This window comes from Brachycentrus maculatus, unplaced genomic scaffold, assembly GCF_059751285.1.
Source record: "Brachycentrus maculatus isolate JH-2025_06_01 unplaced genomic scaffold, ASM5975128v1 h1tg000229l, whole genome shotgun sequence".
NCBI lineage: Eukaryota > Metazoa > Arthropoda > Insecta > Trichoptera > Brachycentridae > Brachycentrus > Brachycentrus maculatus.
Window position 1 is genome coordinate 543,414 of NW_028280980.1, and position 20,038 is coordinate 563,451.

The 20,038-nt window shown below is 35.4% G+C and overlaps 1 protein-coding gene across 1 annotated transcript; it reads right to left on the reverse strand.

The window, feature by feature from the left end:
• Window positions 1-866: 866 nt before the first annotated feature.
• Tfb1 (transcription factor B1) lies at window positions 867-19,972 on the reverse strand. The gene is made up of 10 exons (XM_088264526.1): window positions 19,669-19,972; window positions 19,131-19,326; window positions 18,040-18,241; window positions 15,019-15,155; window positions 13,964-14,165; window positions 10,736-10,961; window positions 10,125-10,334; window positions 8,229-8,469; window positions 6,964-7,151; window positions 867-5,672 (listed from the first exon to the last, which is right to left on the reverse strand). Exons 2-10 carry the CDS (start codon window positions 19,282-19,284, stop codon window positions 5,550-5,552), a joined length of 1,683 nt encoding a protein of 560 aa, XP_088120652.1. The 5' UTR covers window positions 19,285-19,326; window positions 19,669-19,972; the 3' UTR covers window positions 867-5,549.
• Window positions 19,973-20,038: the final 66 nt, after the last annotated feature.

Here is a 20,038-nt window from a genome sequence, read left to right on the forward strand (position 1 = left end):
TGATCATATATCTAGGAGTTCCAAAAATTTGAATAGTATCGTTGTCAATCCATGGGTAGAATGGTGAATGTTGCATGTCTGTAAAGGGATCACTCAACCAGCCTATGACAGGTCATAAGCCCTGTAAATATCCAAACTTTATCTTTGTTGAAATTTAAAAAAAAAAATGTTTTTGTTATTACCCTGGACTTTGAAGCGCAGGACTGATCACCTTTGCTTTCATATAATTGACGATCAAGATAACACTATGGATATGGTGCAACTACCATTGGATATGATTAAGGGTTAGAATAAAAAAAAAGATTTGAACAATTCTCTCAATAATTATTGAACTAAATAAGATTATATTTATTTACATAATATTCTTACCTTTCTCTTATATTTTCTTGTCACAAAGTCCTGAAATGCTTAAACATATAAAGTTTTATATCTTTAGTAATTACCGTCAACTTACTTGACAGTTTTGAAAAGCTTGTACCATATTCCATCCAAAAGCTGAATTCAACATGGAAAAGAATGACTAGGGCGCTTGTCCACTACCCGGGATTCCGTGTAATTTTACCGTCCGGCTTGTCAGTTAGCGTTTTAAAACGATGATTGGCTTGTGCTTTTGTCCATCTTTCTTCGGATCGGTGATTTTGATCGGTGCGTGAACACGTTGCGAGTAAATTGGATCACGCTTAACTGTCGTAGTCATTTTGATTTTTCAAAACCGAACTGACGGACGGTGAAATCCCGTGTAGTGCACAAACGTCCTTACACCACTCTATTTTTGCCTTATTTATACCATTTCTAAATCCATCAGCAAGAAGGAATGGTGTTTCTTACTGATTGATTTATGGACCAGACAATCTTTTTTGCACAAGAAAATAATGAGGCGGGGAAAAATAAAAGAAGGAGTTGATTGAATCATCTTTATCAGGAAAATATTGAGATTCTCAATAGGTATAACAAAATTAGGTATGAAACTAAAACAACTTTAAATAAAAAATAACCACAATACGCTCCCTTTACAATAATTTATGATATTGAAGCAGTTAACATGGCTCCATTTTTTTGGCAGTAAATAGTTTATACAGTATTTATATTTGCTGTGCATTTTTTTTATTTAGACCTGCACACAAACATGGTGACCTTTACTGTACATGGATATAATTATTTTAATTTAAAGGCACTCCAAATGTAAATTTTCAAGCTCTAACATCATAAAAGGTATTTCACATCAGTTACAGATTGACAAATCTTATATTATGTATTTATTAAATTAAGTGTTTATTACACGGTGATAGTTAATTTAACAGTCTAATGCCCGTAGTTCTACAAATCTATCAAAAATTTGGTCAGTCCCAACAAAATCCATAATTTTTGTATTAAAATGACAACAGTGACAACTATCAATGCATATCCTAAAATATAAGGTTAAGACACATATTTATCTCATTAATTGATTCGGCAGTCACTTTGTGGTGTACATATCGCTATTTCTTAATTTATTGTGTTTCGATGCATTCTGTATTATTATCAAACATACTTGGGATATTGAAGGATGAAGAGGAGGTAGGAACTGTTTCAGTGGGAACATCAACTATAGGGAGAAGGCTTTAGTCATTGTCATATTGTTGATGATGGGCTTATTATTATTAGTATTTTTTTGAATTTTTATTGTTTAAAAATGTTGAAATTTATGACTTTTCGTATTAATATTTTTTTAGGATTTCTACGTTATTAGTATATGCATGATTTTTATTTATCAAATGGTTGGCAAACTCTGAAACACAAATGCATCAAAAAACATGCATCACAATAGATTTTAAGAAATATCAGCATATTACATAAGTAAAAAAAATAATTAAAAACACATTCATCGATAGAAATAAATTATCCCCAATTTTGTTTTGAAAATAATATGATCTTTCATAATCTACTATTTATTTACTTTTTTTCACAATCCTGACAAATACCAGTTAGAAAAAACATCACCGTACAGTATTTCTTTTTCCTTGATATTTTAAGGATAGCTGATAAAGATTTCAAAGTTTTGTTGGGCTCAAAATTTATTATTAACAGATTTGTAGAATTTGGGGATGAGAGAATTTCATGAATTTTTAGTAATGGTGTTTCTAATACTTATGTGCTATTACAATATATTGGTGGCCGAAAAACAATCTGTTATGGAAGCAAATTTATCATTAGTAAATTCTAAACATAGTTGATAAAACATTTAATGTATCTTTTAGTTATTTATTTTACAACTAATTGTGCACACAGCCTGATAATAATTACCTATCATACCGATTGCAAATACCTACACAGTCAGTGAGAGACTACACAATATATATATATAAGACAACCCTGAATTACAAAAATATATATTTATAATTATTTAGTGCAAATATTACAAAAGAAACATGTGTTTATTTTTACACTTATTGTCTTCCCCTCACAAAACTATGTATAGGGTGAACCAGATCTCGTTTTACTACTTTTTTTTAAACGCCATTCATATACATATTTTTTAGTTTTATTTGTTTTTTAAATCAAAATATTTATGATAAAGCACAATAATTTTATTTTTTTAATGCTTTTTTCTGACCTTTGTATAAATGAAAATAATTTGAAGGAAATATGAATACACCATCTAACCCAAAAAAAAAAAACAAAAAATAACTGACCGAAAATTCAAATTCATATTTAGCAAAAACTTAGTAAGGGGGATGAGCAATATAGTATATTTATATATATATATTTTTTTTTTTTACCATAAACTCTTTAGTTACAAATGTATTTAAAAAATTATATTTAAAAAAATATATTTATGAAAAAAATTATACTTTTAATCAAATTTCAAGTATGAATTTGATATTAACAGTATGAAGAATATAATCTAATGTTTTCTGACTTTTTTAAATGTAATTTTATAAATAAATAATTTCTTAATTAACACATTTCGGATGGGTGTTTTTTTAAGCCTGCGGACCGCTGGCGACGGGGTTAGATAATTATGCACATATAGTTAACACCTTATCAAAGAGATTGGTACATAATATTCATATAAAAACACATTAAATATGTAATTCCTTCTTTTCTGACTTAGAAATGAGGCCAGCGCAGTAGGTAAAAATACCCTTCCTGTCCTTAAGCATCAATCGACCCAACGGGTAGAAATACCTTTCCCGTCCAAAGTATGTTAAGAGAAATATCTACCAAAATACCAGGTTGTGTCGGCCCTTGATTTTTTTGATAAAGCGAGATCTGATCCACCCCACACGATATAATTAAAAGAAATATTTGGCTTAAAATAATATGTTCAGGATGGTAACCATAATACAAAAATACCAATATTCCTAAAACTTTTCACTAATCAACTCTTAATTTATGATATAAATGAATAACACATTTTCAACAATAGAAGCCTAACACTTGTTCACACCAATCGAGGGTTAACAGAATGATTCTCAAACTATTTGAAGAGTGAAAATTACACGCGTTCCTTGCACCACAGATCTATACAAGTCTACACGGGGTCAAGAGCCTTGCGTAGCACTAAACCCGGAATAAGGATGCATCGGATAAATTTTAGCGATAAAATGAGACGAGGCACTTTAGACAGAGTATGGATTTCAGAAAACGACTCTTAAAATATTTCATAAAAACAATATTGGATACATTTTATGGCAAATGAATATTACATTGCAAAATTTGTATTGAATTATGTTAAATCGAAGTTTCACTGAATATGACAATATTATTTCTCCTTAACCTAAAAATTAGGCAGAAAGAGCCAGTACTACCTTTTGCCTTCTTTTTTTATTATTGTATCATCACTGCAACATCTAACATCACCCTCTTTAATAAATCCTCCTTTCGACTGACAATTCCTTTCTAATTTGCATTCTTGTTGAAAACAATTTGGACCAGATGAACACATTATTGGAGAGAATAATTTGATCAACTCGATATTAGGCATAACTGATCAATCATTGTTATTATTAAAATTATATTTGATTTATAGAAAATTAGAAAACAAAACTTGACTATTATAAATGATGTATTTAAAAAAATATATATTATTGCTGAATTTTACAAGACATTTAAAAAAGACATCACTGTATTTTTTTTAATGCAACTTTACACATTTACAAAAAATCATTGTTTCAAGAGTTGAAATAAAATTTCAAGCAGATATATATATTTTTTTAAATTAAGCATTTTCTGGGGTGTAATGCCTTGTATCGTTACCACTTTTTGCCGCACAGCAGCGTCTATCATTTGATCGTAACAAGCGAAAAAAAATGCTATCGGTGTCTGAACATTTGTGAAAAAAAAACAAATTTAAAAAAAGAGATATTTTTTTAAAGAGAATCTGTTACAGAACGTAAAAATAATGAAATGGTACTCATACAACTTACAAACCAATTAAACTGTTTCCCAGCCTTGATCATAATAAAGGCAAGCGAACATTCATCAAATTACTCTTATCTGATAAGAATTTAAATTCATCCATAAACAAACAAAAAAAACATAATTACAAGCCATAAACATTGGTACATGTAAAACCCCCTTGCTACTGTAATTTTTCCAGCATTGCTTTCAGGGAAATAAAATTTGAAATAAAATTGTTATTTCTCTATACCGGTAGACAAAAGTGGTTTTACAACAATACCCCTCACAAATTATTAACTATGTAACATAATTTCTATAAAATATTATAAAATTACTTTCCTTCAAACTAAAGGATCCTGTCGATTACTAATCTAAACACTTTTTTTGACATAAGATTGCAGGCGTTTTGATATTGCGCCTTGCTAAGAACCAATTAAACTCATGCAAAAAAATATATTAATTTATCTCGTGCGGGAAGTATAAAAATAACAAGGGAATATTGATTACGATACTTTGCGACCCTTATTTTAAACTATGACCTGACAAAAACCCGGCACATCTTCCGCTGATGATTTAACAAGAGTCAGTGCTATTTTTTTTTAAGTTGACTAGCTGACGGGGTTACATACGTTACGAATATCAAAAATACTAACAAATATCGAAACATTTTTTAAACATCAAAATGTGCCAAATATTTACACGTACTTTATTATTTTTCTTTGTTTATTACAAATAATTGAAAAACACAAAAAAATACTGTCCTAAGTTTAGTTTTGAGATCAGGCAAGTGGATAGTTGAGCGCGATTCAGTATAAACAGCAAAACCATAACTTCAATTTTTAGAACAAGAATTACCGAGGGAAGTTGGTGTTTAGGAGTTTAGTTATGGCATTGCAAGTAACACAAGTTGTTATAGTTTAGTTATGGTATTGCAAGTAACATAAGTTCTAACAAGTTGTTATAGTTTAGTTATGGTATTGCAAGTAACATAAGTTCTAACAATTACCGCGATACGGCGAAGGTTTAAATATTTGCCGTCTTGTTGAATACGGACTACACTTTGGCTGGAGGCTTAGGAAGGATGCACCAAAGGGCCGCCATACGCATATATACATTTTTCCTATGTACACGTAGTTTCTATCACAATACGGGATTCCGGGACTCCACTACCTGATCTTGGCCTGCCGGGACTGCCAGAGGGTGTACTTGGTGGTGGCCGCCTGGAACAGCTGGGAGAGGTGCTTCGTGAGCGAGTGCGCCAGCGGAGACAGCTCGCGCATTATGCGATCCTGGAAATTTACGAGAAACATCGTAAAAAAAACAGAAAAGGTATGCAGTAAGTCCTCTACTTACGTTATTAATTTGGTTTTAGTGTAAGTCGAAAAAGGGTATTTGTGTTTTTTTAATACGTATATAGTGTGTATAATACGCACTAGTTTAAATGGATATAGAACATATCGCTCACTCCTTTCAAGGGCGTCATAAATCAAAAATCGACAATTTTCAGTTGTGCATGTTTTCGGAATGTCCAGAAAATGTGCTATATCCCAGCAAAAGAGGCATATTTTTAACTTAATATTTACCCGCTACAGGGCAGAAAGTGTTGTTTTTGCATTTTGAAGAAAAGATAGTGTTAATTTTTTTTCTTAAATATACTAAATATATTTCAAATGGAGAAAAAACCTTCAGGTTTTACCTAAAAAGATGTATTGCACAGTAAAAACTTCAATAAGTGGCTTGATGTTTATTTTTAATACATTGTATTTTATTTTTAAACTTCAAAAACGTTCTTCTGAAAAATCAAGTTTTTTTATTTATGACGTTCTTAAAAGGAGTGGGCGATATGTGAAAACAGAATAGATCTACATGCATATGAAAATGAAAATGTGGAAAGAATCCCGATCGCAACACATGCAACTAACAAGGAAGAAATCTAAATTATGACTTAGTCGTTAATCACATCCTGTGGAGGGAAAGGGTGCAAGGCATAAGCCAGTGTCATTTCTCTCTTTTTCCCTCTCACTTTCCTATCAACACAATAGTATATGTAAATAAATGACGAAAATCGTGTAAGTATGAATTTACGTAAGTCGAAATCGCGTAAGTAGAGGACATACTGTATACATATTATGAAGTGGTAAAAAAGAAAACATTGATGACCAATCGACCCTTTTGTGATTCACTATTGTAAACATCACTTAGGTAAAGACCATTTTGTTTTTAGTAACTATTCCTATTTTAGTTATTATACCTTTTTTCATACCACTTTTTGTGGAATGACATGATTATTTTATTAAAATTAAACACTTGAATATACCACTTTAACAACTTTTATTTATGTTTACGACTAGTTTCGAAAACGACAGATGTTTTCATCTTCTGGTACAAATTAAAGTTTTAATTTGTACCAGAAGATGAAAACATCTGTCGTTTTCGAAACTAGTCGTAAATATAAATAAAACTCATTAAAGTGGTATATTCAAGTCTTTAATTTGAGTAAAATAGTGGTAAATTATCAAACCTATAAATCAAACATATTTAATTTGAGTAAAATAGTGGTAAATTATCAAACCAACTAACCTCGAACGGCTTGACCTTGGCGTGGCGGAAGCGCAGCAGGGCCTCGTGCGCGGCGGCCACCTTCTGCGGCGCGGGCGGGCAGCCGGACAGGTGCGCGGGCGGGAAGCAGCGCCAGAAGGTGCGCAGCAGCTCCCCGCCCCCCAGGTACAGGCGCCGCGCCTCCCCCTCCACGTCCGCGGGCACCAGCTCTGGACAAACATTCGACGTTGCGGTAATCGAAAACTAGATAGCAGTCGGCACAACACTCTTCAAGCGGAGCAGAAGATTTGCTCTTCGTTTTTTTGTTCGTCAACAGTCCGGCTTCTCTCAATAATTTTTGCAACGTTATACTCATAATATTCATTCAAACCCTTATCCGCACCCTATGGTGCATAGGGCACTGCATCATATAAACGCAGTGTTATCTTGATCATTAACACATGATGGAAAGGTGATCAGCCCTCAGCTTCAGGTACCAGTCCAGGGTTATATTGAATAAATATTACAGTGAAAAAATCACTAATATTTGACCCCCCCCTGGGAATCGAACCCGGGACCTCCAGTATGGTAGCCGAGCGTGCTGACCATTACACTACGGAGGCGGACAAAATAATAACTCATAATATATGTATATTTTTTCTTTCTGAACTTTTGCCCCCTCCAAACGGGAATGCCGGCGGTTTTTGGAAAACTCGAAAAAATTCTGCAAAATAAGGAGATTCCGACCTGTCTAAAAAGAAAAGTGTACAAATCCTGCATACTGCCAGTGCTCACATATGCACTAGACTATGACTGAAAAAGAGAAATGCAGAGAAACTCAAGTGCACACAGCGATCCATGGAAAGTTCTTGGTTTTAGTCTGATGGATAAAATAAAAAATGAAGATACCAGGAAAAGAACCACAGTAGAGGATATCATGGATCGTGAGGCAACACTCAAATGGCAATGGGCAGGACATATTGCAAGACAGGACCCCAAAAGATAGACCCTAAAATTTTTATGATGGAGACCTTGGGAGAACAAAAGAGGTGTCTGAAGACCCCAAAAGAGATGGTCCGACGACATAGTCGCTGTGGGGGGTAGAAACTGGCTGCAAGAAGCAACCGACCGGAGGAAATGGAAAGAAGGAGAAGAGACCTATAACCAGCAGTGGAGGACAGACAGCTCATGAAGAAGAAGATAATCACGATAGTTTCAATTAATCCCTTGATGCTGTCAAAATTTGGTTATTATTTTCATCTCTCGAGCAGCCTTTTGATGATTATGAAAGTTGAAAAGTCACTCACGGGCCAGGGAGTGGGTGTGGTGGTGGCGCATGAGCGCGCCGCCCGGGGACAGCTCGCCTAGAGCGGCCACGGCGGCGGGCGGCGCGGGGTGCAACGGGCGCGCGCCCCCCTGCCCCGTGGCGCCCGAGGCGGCCCAGCCCAGCAGCAGCGAGCGGGCCCCGCGCGCCCGCTGCCGCCGCGTCGCGCCGCCTGCCGCCGGCGCCTCCGCCGCGCCCGCCGGCCCGTGCAGGTAGCGCTCCACCTAAAGAAGAGACAACCACGTGAGTATTCAATTCAATTCAATTCAATTCATTCAATAATTAATATATACATTACAAACTAACATTTAAGGCGTATACATTAAAAAAACAAATTAAAAAAGTAAGCAAGAAGACTCTTGTTAAATGTGTAGAAGAATCCCGCTTCGGAAAACTCCTTCGGACAACTCCTTCGGACACATGGAACAGATCAATATCCAATGTGATATTGTTCAACATAGCGGTAGCTCTTCCTACAGGCATAACCATCGGCAGGTTGGTCCTGTGTATAGGAATGTGAAACAATCTATGCCGACGCTGTCTTAGGTAACCATCGGGAACATACAGACCAATGCTCCGGATAATTTCAGGATTATCGATCATACCGCGCAACAATCGAAAAAAATGCGTAATCAAATACACATTCCTTCTAGTCTCTAAACTATTGTAGCCAAGCATACCCTGGAGAAACTCGGTCGGAGTAACAAAACGGCCAATGTCGACACAATTCTAAGTTAACAAGTCAGTCTTCTCTAAACATGGAATGTAGTGGAAATAAAGTTAAATCTGATACCGAGACGAAGGCGCAATAATACGGCGTCTTCACTTCCCCCCTTCAGACTCTTTTTTAGTATTTTTTAGTATTTTTCATTATTATTTTCATATCATAATCCATATCTGTATAAGCGCTCTTAAGGTAGTATTTTACAAAAATGGCGCTAAATAAATCATCCAAGATTATTATTATTATTAACTATAATAACTTGTAGATTGCGTTCTTTGCTAGGACACCGACTACGAGTTATCTCGTACTGTGTTTACTTGCCATATTCGTGCAGCTACGATAAGATTCGTAATATATCAGTGCTAATATGGATAGATGGAGCATGGCAAGAGAACAAAAAATCAAAAAATCAATGCAATCAACAGAAAATATAACTATGTACTATAATTTCAGTTTTTAATGCAACATGATGAAATGAAACTGGCTTTTTAGATCGGAATTCTGAAAATTGCCATGGCAGTCAATGTGTAAACACACTTCGGACGGGAAGGTATTTCTACCCATTCAGTCGATTGATGCTTAATAACGGAAAAGGTATTTCTTACCTTCTGCGCCGGCCTTATTTCAAAGGCAGAAAAAAGGAATTATCCAATGTTTTTATATGAATATTATATACCGATCTCTTTGTTAAGGTCTAAACTACAGTTAACCCCCCCTATAGTGTTGAGATAAGTACGGCATTATCGGAGGGAACATTATAGGGGCTGAATGTTTTTAAATTGTATTTTAATTTAATGATGACTCATTTCAGTCATTTCCGTTGGTTAAAATAAAAAAATACAATTTAAAACATTAACCCCCTTTAATGTTCTCTGCGATAACGCGGTACCCATCTAACGCGGTACTCAAAGTAGAAGGGTTTACTGTATTTGTACATAATTATCAAATCCTGTCGCTAGCGATCCAGGAGTAAAAAATACCCGTCTAAAATGTGAAAGTTAAAATGCAAGCTCACATTTTTTTACTCATATCTATTACAACAGTATGTGGAGCAGAGGACAAATGAATTCAACTGTCTACCTGGATTTTCTCTGTGACCGGAAAGGATTAATGAGTTTTTACCGTATTGTGTATCACCAAGAAAAGAGCACTCACTTTAGACAGCTCCAGCTGCGGCAGCGTCTTGGCCGTCTCATCATTCTGGAGATCTTCAAATCTAATCTTGTCCTGTATTCTCTTCCGCTTGCTCGGCGGTTCGGGAGGCGACTGGACCTCCTTCTCCGGCGATGTTCCTTCTCCGTTCATTTCTGGGGCCTTCTCCGCGCTAGCCGTAGCTGCTAAACTGTTCTCGCCAGCCTTGAGCACCTAGAATAGTAAATAATACTCATTACAACAACTGGCAGACTGTTTTTTCTAATGATAATCTTCAGTGTGTCAATAACGTGTCGGGTTGTGGTCCCGTGGTTAGAGTCGCGTACTCTTGATTCAGAGTTTCTCGGTTCAAATCCACTCTAACACAATTTGATACCTATTTCTAATAATGAGCCGCTTAGGTTCACAGAAATAGTATGAAATTGAAATATGTGTGTAAATAATAAAAACACAAATATTTCCGTTTTTTAAAAATAAAAAAAATAACGAGATGTTTGAATGTAGAAGAGGCTAGAGCGGTGAGTCATACTTCTACATTGTGTGTGTGTGTGAATGTGTGCAACTTGGTGTGTTCTATGTTTTCATTAGTTGAAAATTGTACAAATTTCCCTCACCATAATGGAGTGCTGGTTGAAGCGCTTGATCATGCTGTGGTGCACGGAGGTGCCATGCTTGGAGCTGGTCTCCGGCTCCTCCTGCAGGGGATCCGACTCCGTCCAGCGCTTCAGGTTGAGCTCGCTGTCCCCCGCCGCAGCAGCGCCCGCCGCCGCCGTGAGTTGCTGGTCGTCCAGCTTCCCGCACTCCGTGAACAGGTCCTTGCTGGAGGAGGCTATCCGATCTCTGGAGGAAACACAAGCAAATAACGTAAAATTTTATTATTGCTTTTAACACCATCCACGCCTAATGGTGCATAGATAGTGTAGGATCTACAGTATCTACTCAATGAATTAGGGCCACCCATTATTTTTTTGAATACTCTGAAATCTTTTGGATTATTATATTTATTTTACATAAATACTTTAAGTTTTCTATTGACATCTAATATCATGTATATTACCTTCAATAATACGTAAAATATACCTGGATTATTTAAGCCTTTACAAAATTTCAAACCCTTTTTCTGAGAAAGGTCCCTAATTAGCACAGGTAGACAGATAGTTGAAAGTTCAAAAAATAGTCCTATCTCATTTATTAGTGAAGTTTCTTGAGTTCTGGTTGTTGTTTTGTTCAGAGAGGTTATATAGTTATCGTGTCTTGTGAAAAAAACTTAATTTTTAATTTTAGTTCATAAAGTATAATTTTTTTTTGTAAACACAAGTGTTTTTTTTGAAAAGGACAAAATGGGAAAAAGTAAAGACATTTCTGAGGAAAAAAAGTCTAGTGTTATAGTGCTACTGAAATTAGGAATACTATCTGATAGAGAAATTTCAAAAAAAGAAAATGTTTCTCGTCATACAGTGGACAGAATTTCAAAATCAATAAAAAATCAGTCACCCGCCACCAGCAATCGGCGAAAGAACTGTCGTAGGATTAGAAAAACAACACCGAGGACTGATCGAAAATTCGTTCAAAGTGCCTTAGAAAACCGTAGTGCATCAGCAAAAACATTAAAAATAAAATTGGAAGAAGAGGGTATAAATATATCGGTATCAACACTGAGGCGACGTCTTTACGAAGTAAATCTGAAATGCAGGCGCCCTGTAAAAGTACCAAAATTGACACCACGAATGAAAGCGGATCGATTAAAATGGGCCAGGCTACATCGAAATTACTCGGTAGATGATTGGAAAAAGGTATTTATTTAAATTGAATTTTCAACATATCATTTTAGTAAATAAACTTATATATTTGAATTAAACTTAAATTTTCATTATTTTTCAGGTCATCTTTAGTGATGAGTGCCGGTTAGAAGCCGTGACAGAGAGCCGTCGATTCGTCAGGAGAACACCAATGGAACGTTATAATGAGGCCTGTGTGGTAAAAGTTATCAAACACCCCCCTGCAACAATGATATGGTCATGTATTATTAACAATTTACCTGGGCCGTTGTTTTTCGTGGAAGGAACAATGAACCAAAATTCCTATAAGCAGGTCCTCGAACGAATTTTATTGCCCTTCTACCATACACTCGACCCAACAGAAGGTCCATACACCTTCATGCAGGATGGGGCACCTTGCCACCGGGCTAAATCAATAATAAAATTTTTGTCTAACAAAAATCTGCCTTTGCTCCCCTGGCCTGGAAATTCTCCGGACCTTAATCCTATAGAAAACGTATGGAGCATGTTAAAAAATAAGGTATACTCATTTCCAAATCCGACAGTAGACTGTCTAAAAAAAATATTCAAAAAATTTGGTCAGAAGACGAAGAAATAAAAAATATGATAAAACAGCGCATTTTAAGTATGCCAAAAAGAATTGAGACAGTTATTTCTGCCAAAGGTGGAAATACTAAATACTAACTATATTTATATGAAAATATTTGCATAATTTAGGCGTAATAAAGTGTTCATGTGTAAATAAAATTCAATGTTGTTTTATTCAAGGTTTTCTCTGAGTTATTCCTGTTTGAATTGAGAAATTGCGCGAAATTCTGCGTGGCCCTAATTCATTGAGTAGATACTGTACATGGTGTCAATTAGATCGTTAATTATATGAAGTCAAGGAGGTGATCAATCCTGCATCCCAAATGCTTGGATTTGGGAGTAGAATATATCGTGGGTGTACTGGCAAAAAAATCTTAACTCCAAAATATGCAATTTTGACTTAATGATGCATATAATAAAGTTTTGTTTTATAAACTGGCAAAATACATTAAGTAGTTTAAAATGTCCTATATATGGCTTTAAAATTAAATTCAACTTTAGGTTTAATAGCGGGTATTTTACTCAGGCTAAAAACTTTAAGCAACAGGAATTATTCAAACAGGTATTTTAGATTTCATTAATTGATTCGGCAGTCACTTTGTGGTAAAATCTATACATTTTTAATTAATGTTTTACTTAGTAAATACCACTATTTCTTAAATTATGTGACACATGGTGACACAGTAGATTTTAAAAAATAGTGGTATTTACTAAGTAAAACATTAATTAAAAAAAGGTATTTTAGAGTTAACGTTTTTTGCCAGTACATATACCCACTACATTTTATGGGATATATACAGATGATGTAAGTGAAGGACATTACAATCCATCACCAAGATAATAAATGAGCGATAACCTGATCCCTGTCCCCTTTCCCCCAAATCCTTTCTCAAAACATTCACATCCATCTGAAGAGAAAAACATTTAATGCCTGTGTACTCCCAGTGCTCACCGATGGATTCCAGACAATTACCCAAATAAAACGAATCATATATAAAACTCCGGGTAACACAAAGAGCAATAGAGAGAGGGATGCTAAACATATCCCTTGGCGACCAAAAAACAAATATTTGGATAACGGAAAAGACCAAGGTAACACATGTGGCTCAAAGAATCGCGGAACAAAAGTGGAATTGGGCAGGTCATGTGGCAATATGTCTGAGGATAGATGGACGAAAAAGGTGCTTCACAGGACCTAGAAGAGTGGGTAGGCCCCAGACAAGATGGTTCGATAACATTAAAATATTGGCGGGCCTGCACTGGAAGAGAGTCGCGTCCAACAGACAACTGTGGAAGTCCAAAAGGGAGATATTTGTTCAATACTGGACACAAGAAAAGGGCTGAAGTAAATAATAACCTGATTTCCTACTAGCATCTAAGGCTAAGAGATACATGTTTATATTTTCTTTTTGGCATTGCGTCAAATTTACTACCCATTACATCTTTTATGTGTGCAAAAGGTTTTCTTATGCATACCTATGAAAATAATGTGACTGGAAGAACTTTGTCCAGAATTCAGCTTCGGTCATCTTTGCGGGCACATAGTCAGCGTGCTTTTTCCTGACTGCTGGATATGTTTTGAACACAGCTTCGATTATATCCTGAGTCAGGTTATATTTCAGGCCGTTACATCCGTCTGTTTGAGGTTTGATGTCAGCAAGGAAAGCGCCGGAAACACCTGAGGAAATAGAATGCATAAATATCTATGTAAATGTTCCTTTGTTCAAAATCTTCCAGAGTTGTTCTCCCAGCGTTGTGTTGAAAGTGAATAGAAATTTTAGCGCAATATTGCATTCAAATACACGCATATAATTATATAACCTGTGACAGTAAAAACATACTTTAGTCGGGCGGTTTTTTTTTTCAACCCAGACTATAATTATACTCAGTCTGCCATGTTTTTTTACGTCTCTCGCGCTTTACCAAAAGTAAGCAAATAGAACGTTTAAAAGCATCTCTCGTTCTCTACCAACAGATTATTAGGGTGGTGACTGACCAGAGCATTTCGTCGTAACGTAACGTCGTAACATCGCTGTTGGTAAAGCGCGAGAGATGCCAAAAAAACATTGTACATATCGGAATTGGGTTTGCGGTTACTTGTGATTAAGCTGCTTGTGCGGTTACTTGTGATTAGTATACGACCCTAATTAGTATACTAATTAGGGTTGGGGTTGATAAAAAAAAACCGCCCGACAATAACAATGTATTAATACACTCATGCTACTAATTTTCTCATGGTCACATTATCATATCGTTTAATTACATTGGATGATTATGGTACATAATAATGCCCCTTTACCCATGAATACAAGTCACATAAAAAAATACCTTTTCCTGTAACATTTAATGATCCGAAAGATGATTTTTATTTCAGGTGTTTCGCCTTATATGCGAGAGCATTTTTCAAACCGCATAAAAAGAAATTCTGATATTTTCGTGTAAATCAGTAAGTTATTTTTTTATAGTTTTCAAGATATTTTTTAGGAATAGGGAACTACATACAATGAGCTCATTTCGATGCGTTTTATTACCTATTTCTTGTTTCTCAGATTGACTCTCTGTATACTGTTTGATAGTCGGTGTGTTCCAGTACTCTTCACTGCTCAACACCTTGGTTATAACAAGATCTTCATACAGATGTTTCAATGTCGGGTGAAGTGACAGCAACCTGTAAAATACAATTGGAAGGTCTAAAATATTTATAAAAATGTATTTCTTACAAACCAACCTATGAATGATACAGCCCAACAAATTTACATGAAGAATGCAGAAGGGGGCTAACACTACCCCTAAATTTCTGGTATATTATTTGGTTTTTGTTTTCATTACAACATTAAATTAGACATTCTTCATTGAAATGATACAAGTTATTTAATATATCGCTCACTCCTTTCAAGAACGTCATAAATAAAAAAAAACTTGATTTTTCAGGAGAACATTTTTAAAGTTTAAAAATATAACACATTGTATTAAAAATAAATATCAAGCCACTTATTGTACTTTTTACTGTGTAACAGATCTTTTTAGGTAAAACCTGAAGGTTTTTTCTCCATTTGAAAATATTTGGTGTATTTAAAAAATAATTAAACAATACCTTTTCTTGAAAATGCAAGACACACATTTTCTGCCCTGTAGCGGGTAAATATTAAGTTAAAAATATGCCTTTTTTGCTGGGATATAGTACATTTTCTGGGCATTCCGAAAACATGCACAACTTGAAATTGACGTTTTTTGATTTATGACGTTCTTGAAAGGAGTGAGCGATATGTGTATATGTAATATGAAGAAAAAAATAGCAGTTTTACAAAACAAAGGCATGAGAATTCAATTCTATGGAAAAATAGATACTATCGATATTCACAATACTATATTTGTCTTCAAATTAGTAAATGCAGAAAATTTATTGAGAATTCAACGAGACAATTCAACCTTAATGGGATTCTTTAGAAAAATAGTCAAATCAAAATGAGCACTGTGTTTGTGCACTATACGGAATTACACCGTCCTGCAGTCCGGTTTTGAAAAATGAAAGCAACTACGACAGTTTAGCGTGATCGAGTTCACGCGCAACGTGTTCACGTACTGATCCGAAAAAAGATGGACAAAAGCACAAGACAATCCAAGCCAATCATCCGTTTTATATGCTAACTGACGTGCCGGACGGTAAAATTCCGTGTGGTGCACAAACAGCTTTCCTCATTAAATAATACAGTTTTATTGTATAATTTTGGCCAAATGTAGTATTTGATTTAAGTATCCTTGATTTTATTTGGTTTTTTTGTTTTTGTTTTCGATCTTGCGGTTATATCTATAAATGTTTGTATAATCTGCGCTACCAACATTATTATAAGCCGCTATTAGTTCCATTATTTTTAAATCTACAGATAATACTGACTCTCAACTGAATGGGTGCATTCCCTATCCATTTAAAATGACTGCAAGACCCCTATTGTTGTCATTATCAATATCCTCTCAAAATAGAAGGTGACCTCGACCCCCCGCAGAATAATAACTCTTTGGTTACCAGGACTTTTGGGGCTACTATGCCACGATTCAAACATAAATAATTCAAATATAAATGTGATGAAAATATCTCTAGGATTTTATTTGATCGAATGTATGCAACATTATACATATCACAAACTAAATAACAAGTAAATGCTGCTCGCTTTATGACCACCTCCTTTTTACGCCGTACGCATAACACTGAAGAACAAACGACGCCAACATAATTGCCGACATCCGAAGTTAAAAGGAATAGAGTAGGGGTGTGATTAATTAACAAAATATTTTTTTTAGTTACCCAATATATTATATATTTGTATCAATTTATTGCATATTGTAGATTAACCCAGACAGGTAAAAATGTATCGATATGAAGAATATCACAGCTTTACAGAACTTACTTTTTGCGGAAACAAAATTGGTTAAATGTCTTTGTTTTTCGCATTTTTCTTCAAGTATTTAATTAATTTTACAACTAATGTAAATTATCAATAATTCTAAATTTAGATATATAACTTATTGAACAAAAAAAACATAAAATGAATTAAAAAAAATTGCACAACCCTGAAAGAATCCCTAACATAATGTATCGACGTGCCCTACGTAAAGTGCTCTAACTACATTTTTGTCAATTTTGAGATCTTTATTTATTGTGTATGTTATCAACACAAATATGTTTGGAGTAATGTTTTGTCCGCCTCCTTAGTGTAATGGTCTGCACGCTCGGCTACCGTTCTAGAGGTCCCGGGTTCGATTCCCAGGGGGGGTCAAATAAATATAAATGATTTTTTCAGTGTAATATTTATTCAATATGTTTGGAGTAATGTTTTGTCCGCCTCCTTAGTGTAATGGTCTGCACGCTCGGCTACCGTTCTGGAGGTCCCGGGTTCGATTCCCAGGGGGGGTCAAATAAATATAAATGATTTTTTCAGTGTAATATTTATTCAATATTACCCTGGACTGGTACCTGAAGCGGAGGGCTGATCACCTTTCCTTCATGTGTAAACGATCAAGATAACTCTGCGTTTATATGACGCAGTGCCCTATGCACCATTGGGGTGCGGATAAGGGTTTAAAAAAAAAAATAAAAAATGTTATCAACTGACCGTTATCTACAAATATAAATAAACAAAAAAAATATAAATAAAATTAATTACGCCTAGTTTTCAGGCGTATAAGACGCTATCTACATCGAATTTTCAAAATGAACTGAACTCCTAAAACGCTAACTACTTAATTTTGACAAAGCATAAAGTTTTAAAACGATTCAAAACATTATTTTATCGTGTTTTTTAATGAATAAAACTAGTTTAGAATTTCCCATAAAACCGTTAATTAATAAAAAAGAATGCGTTGAAAAAATCTTCTAAGCTCTCTCCTGTAAAGTAACAGATTTGCAGATAGAGTACTTTACGTAGGGGCCGTCGGTATGTAATCCCAAAATGTATCTGATATGTATGTTTATAAAGAGTTATTCTCGCTAGAGTGCCGAAAGCCGATATATCGGATTTTGGCAACCAGATGGATTAAACAATCGGCACAATTACCTGGACTTCTCCTCCAGCTCCCTGTTGACCTGGCGCCGGAACTGCGGCAGCAGGTTCTGCAGCTGCAGCTTGACGCGGTCCCGGTCGGCCGCCTGCGCGTCGGCCCCCGCAGGGTTCACGAAGTGAAACGTGGAACACCCCCCGTCGTGCAGCACCACCTGCAGCTGCACCTTGGCCTTGCCCAGCGGGGAGATCTTCTGGGCTGCCAACACCAAACACCAAAATTACCCACATGTATTTATTATGTCTTAACACGTTGTTTGTAGGAAACTTCTACATACTGTTGGTTGAGAGCGGGAAGGGTATTTATGTATACGCAGTTGAAAAAATACCCATCCGAAAATTGTTAATTTAACACGTTGACTGCCATGGCAATTTTCAGAATTCCGGTCTTAAAGGCCATTTATTTTAATAGATTTATATTATCCACTGACACTTCGTGATGGAATTGCATTTTTAATTTATTATTAGATTAAAACCAATATTTTTAGCTTTTCCACTTTTTTATTTGACCAGCGACCGGGTTTCGTCGTTACCGACATCATTAAAACTTAAACTTAAAACCAATATTTTTAGCTTTTCCACTTTTTTATTTGACCAGCGACCGGGTTTCGTCGTTACCGACATCATCAGACTGGTGATGTCACCATCACCAGTCTGATGACATCACCAGTCATCACCAGTCTGATGATGTCGGTAACGACGAAACCCGGTCGCTGGTCAAATAAAAAAGTGGAAAAGCTAAAAATATTGGTTTTAATCTAATAATAAATCAATTTATTTTAATCATATTCAGTAAAAATATTCTTTTAGTTCTTGATTTATAATATTTTTTATAATTACATTTTCTGTTCATTTATTGATAAATTTTCTGTTTATATAAGCCAGCATTGATTTATTGTTATCTTCCCAAAAGCCATAAGTATAAGCAATATATTGTAAATACTTTTACTCCAAACATATTTGTGTTTATCGGTTCCAATAATATTTTATTGATTAATCTAAACATTGTTTTCTAAACAGCAACAAATTAAGCATGGAGCTCGGACTTTATCACTAGGCAATAAAATAAAAGGTTTGTGACGACTTACTCTTGATGTCCGCATATTTATGAGAAACCGCGACCGTGTCCCGGTGCTCCACCATCCAAGCCAGCCTCTGGTTCATCACGTAGAGTGTCCCATCTCCCTTCTTGTACCTGACGTGGTTCACGCTGAGCAAAACATCCTCCGAGGAAGTCGTCATTTTCGTGACGTAAAGCTATTCAGGGCGGACGATCATTTAGAGCTGCGAAAATAACGCAAACGTGAATGACCTTACAAATTAAAGGATAAAAACGCATTATCAAACATTTAACGATAACACAAAAAAAAATACGAAATGCACGGCTACAGAATGCCGATGCTTCTGTTCGCTCGTACTAACTCGATGTTATCAACGGCGCATATTCATCAGAAGTACATATACGTACGTACATTGTAAAATAAAAAATGGCAATTGAAGCAAAATATTTATTTTAACATTTTAACCACATAACCCGGTTATTTCGTAGAAATAATATCTTAAATGAACAAGGTGCACTTTCCGCGATGATTACAAACTAAAATTGACATAAAAAAGAGCAATTACCACTGATATGAGCGAGATTAACGCCGAGTCCAAATGGCAGCCGCCATTCGAATCTGCCATGTGAGGCACACATATTCGTGGAGGACCCCATCGACCAAAAGTCCGTACTGAAATAGCGACTCTAGCAACTACAAGGCGGCGTGACGCGCGTCATTCCTATCTCTATTACACCACTGCAGCCAACATTTTGTTCAAGAATCAAAAGAGAAACATCGACATTAAATAATCAAACAATCATTTTCACAATTTAAAAGTACGCGAATCGCAATAATAATTATAATTTATTGTATCAAAAATATTTTAGACGGAAAAAACGATTTGCTTTAGAAATGTCAAAAGTCGACTTGGCAACATGGCCATCAATATTTTC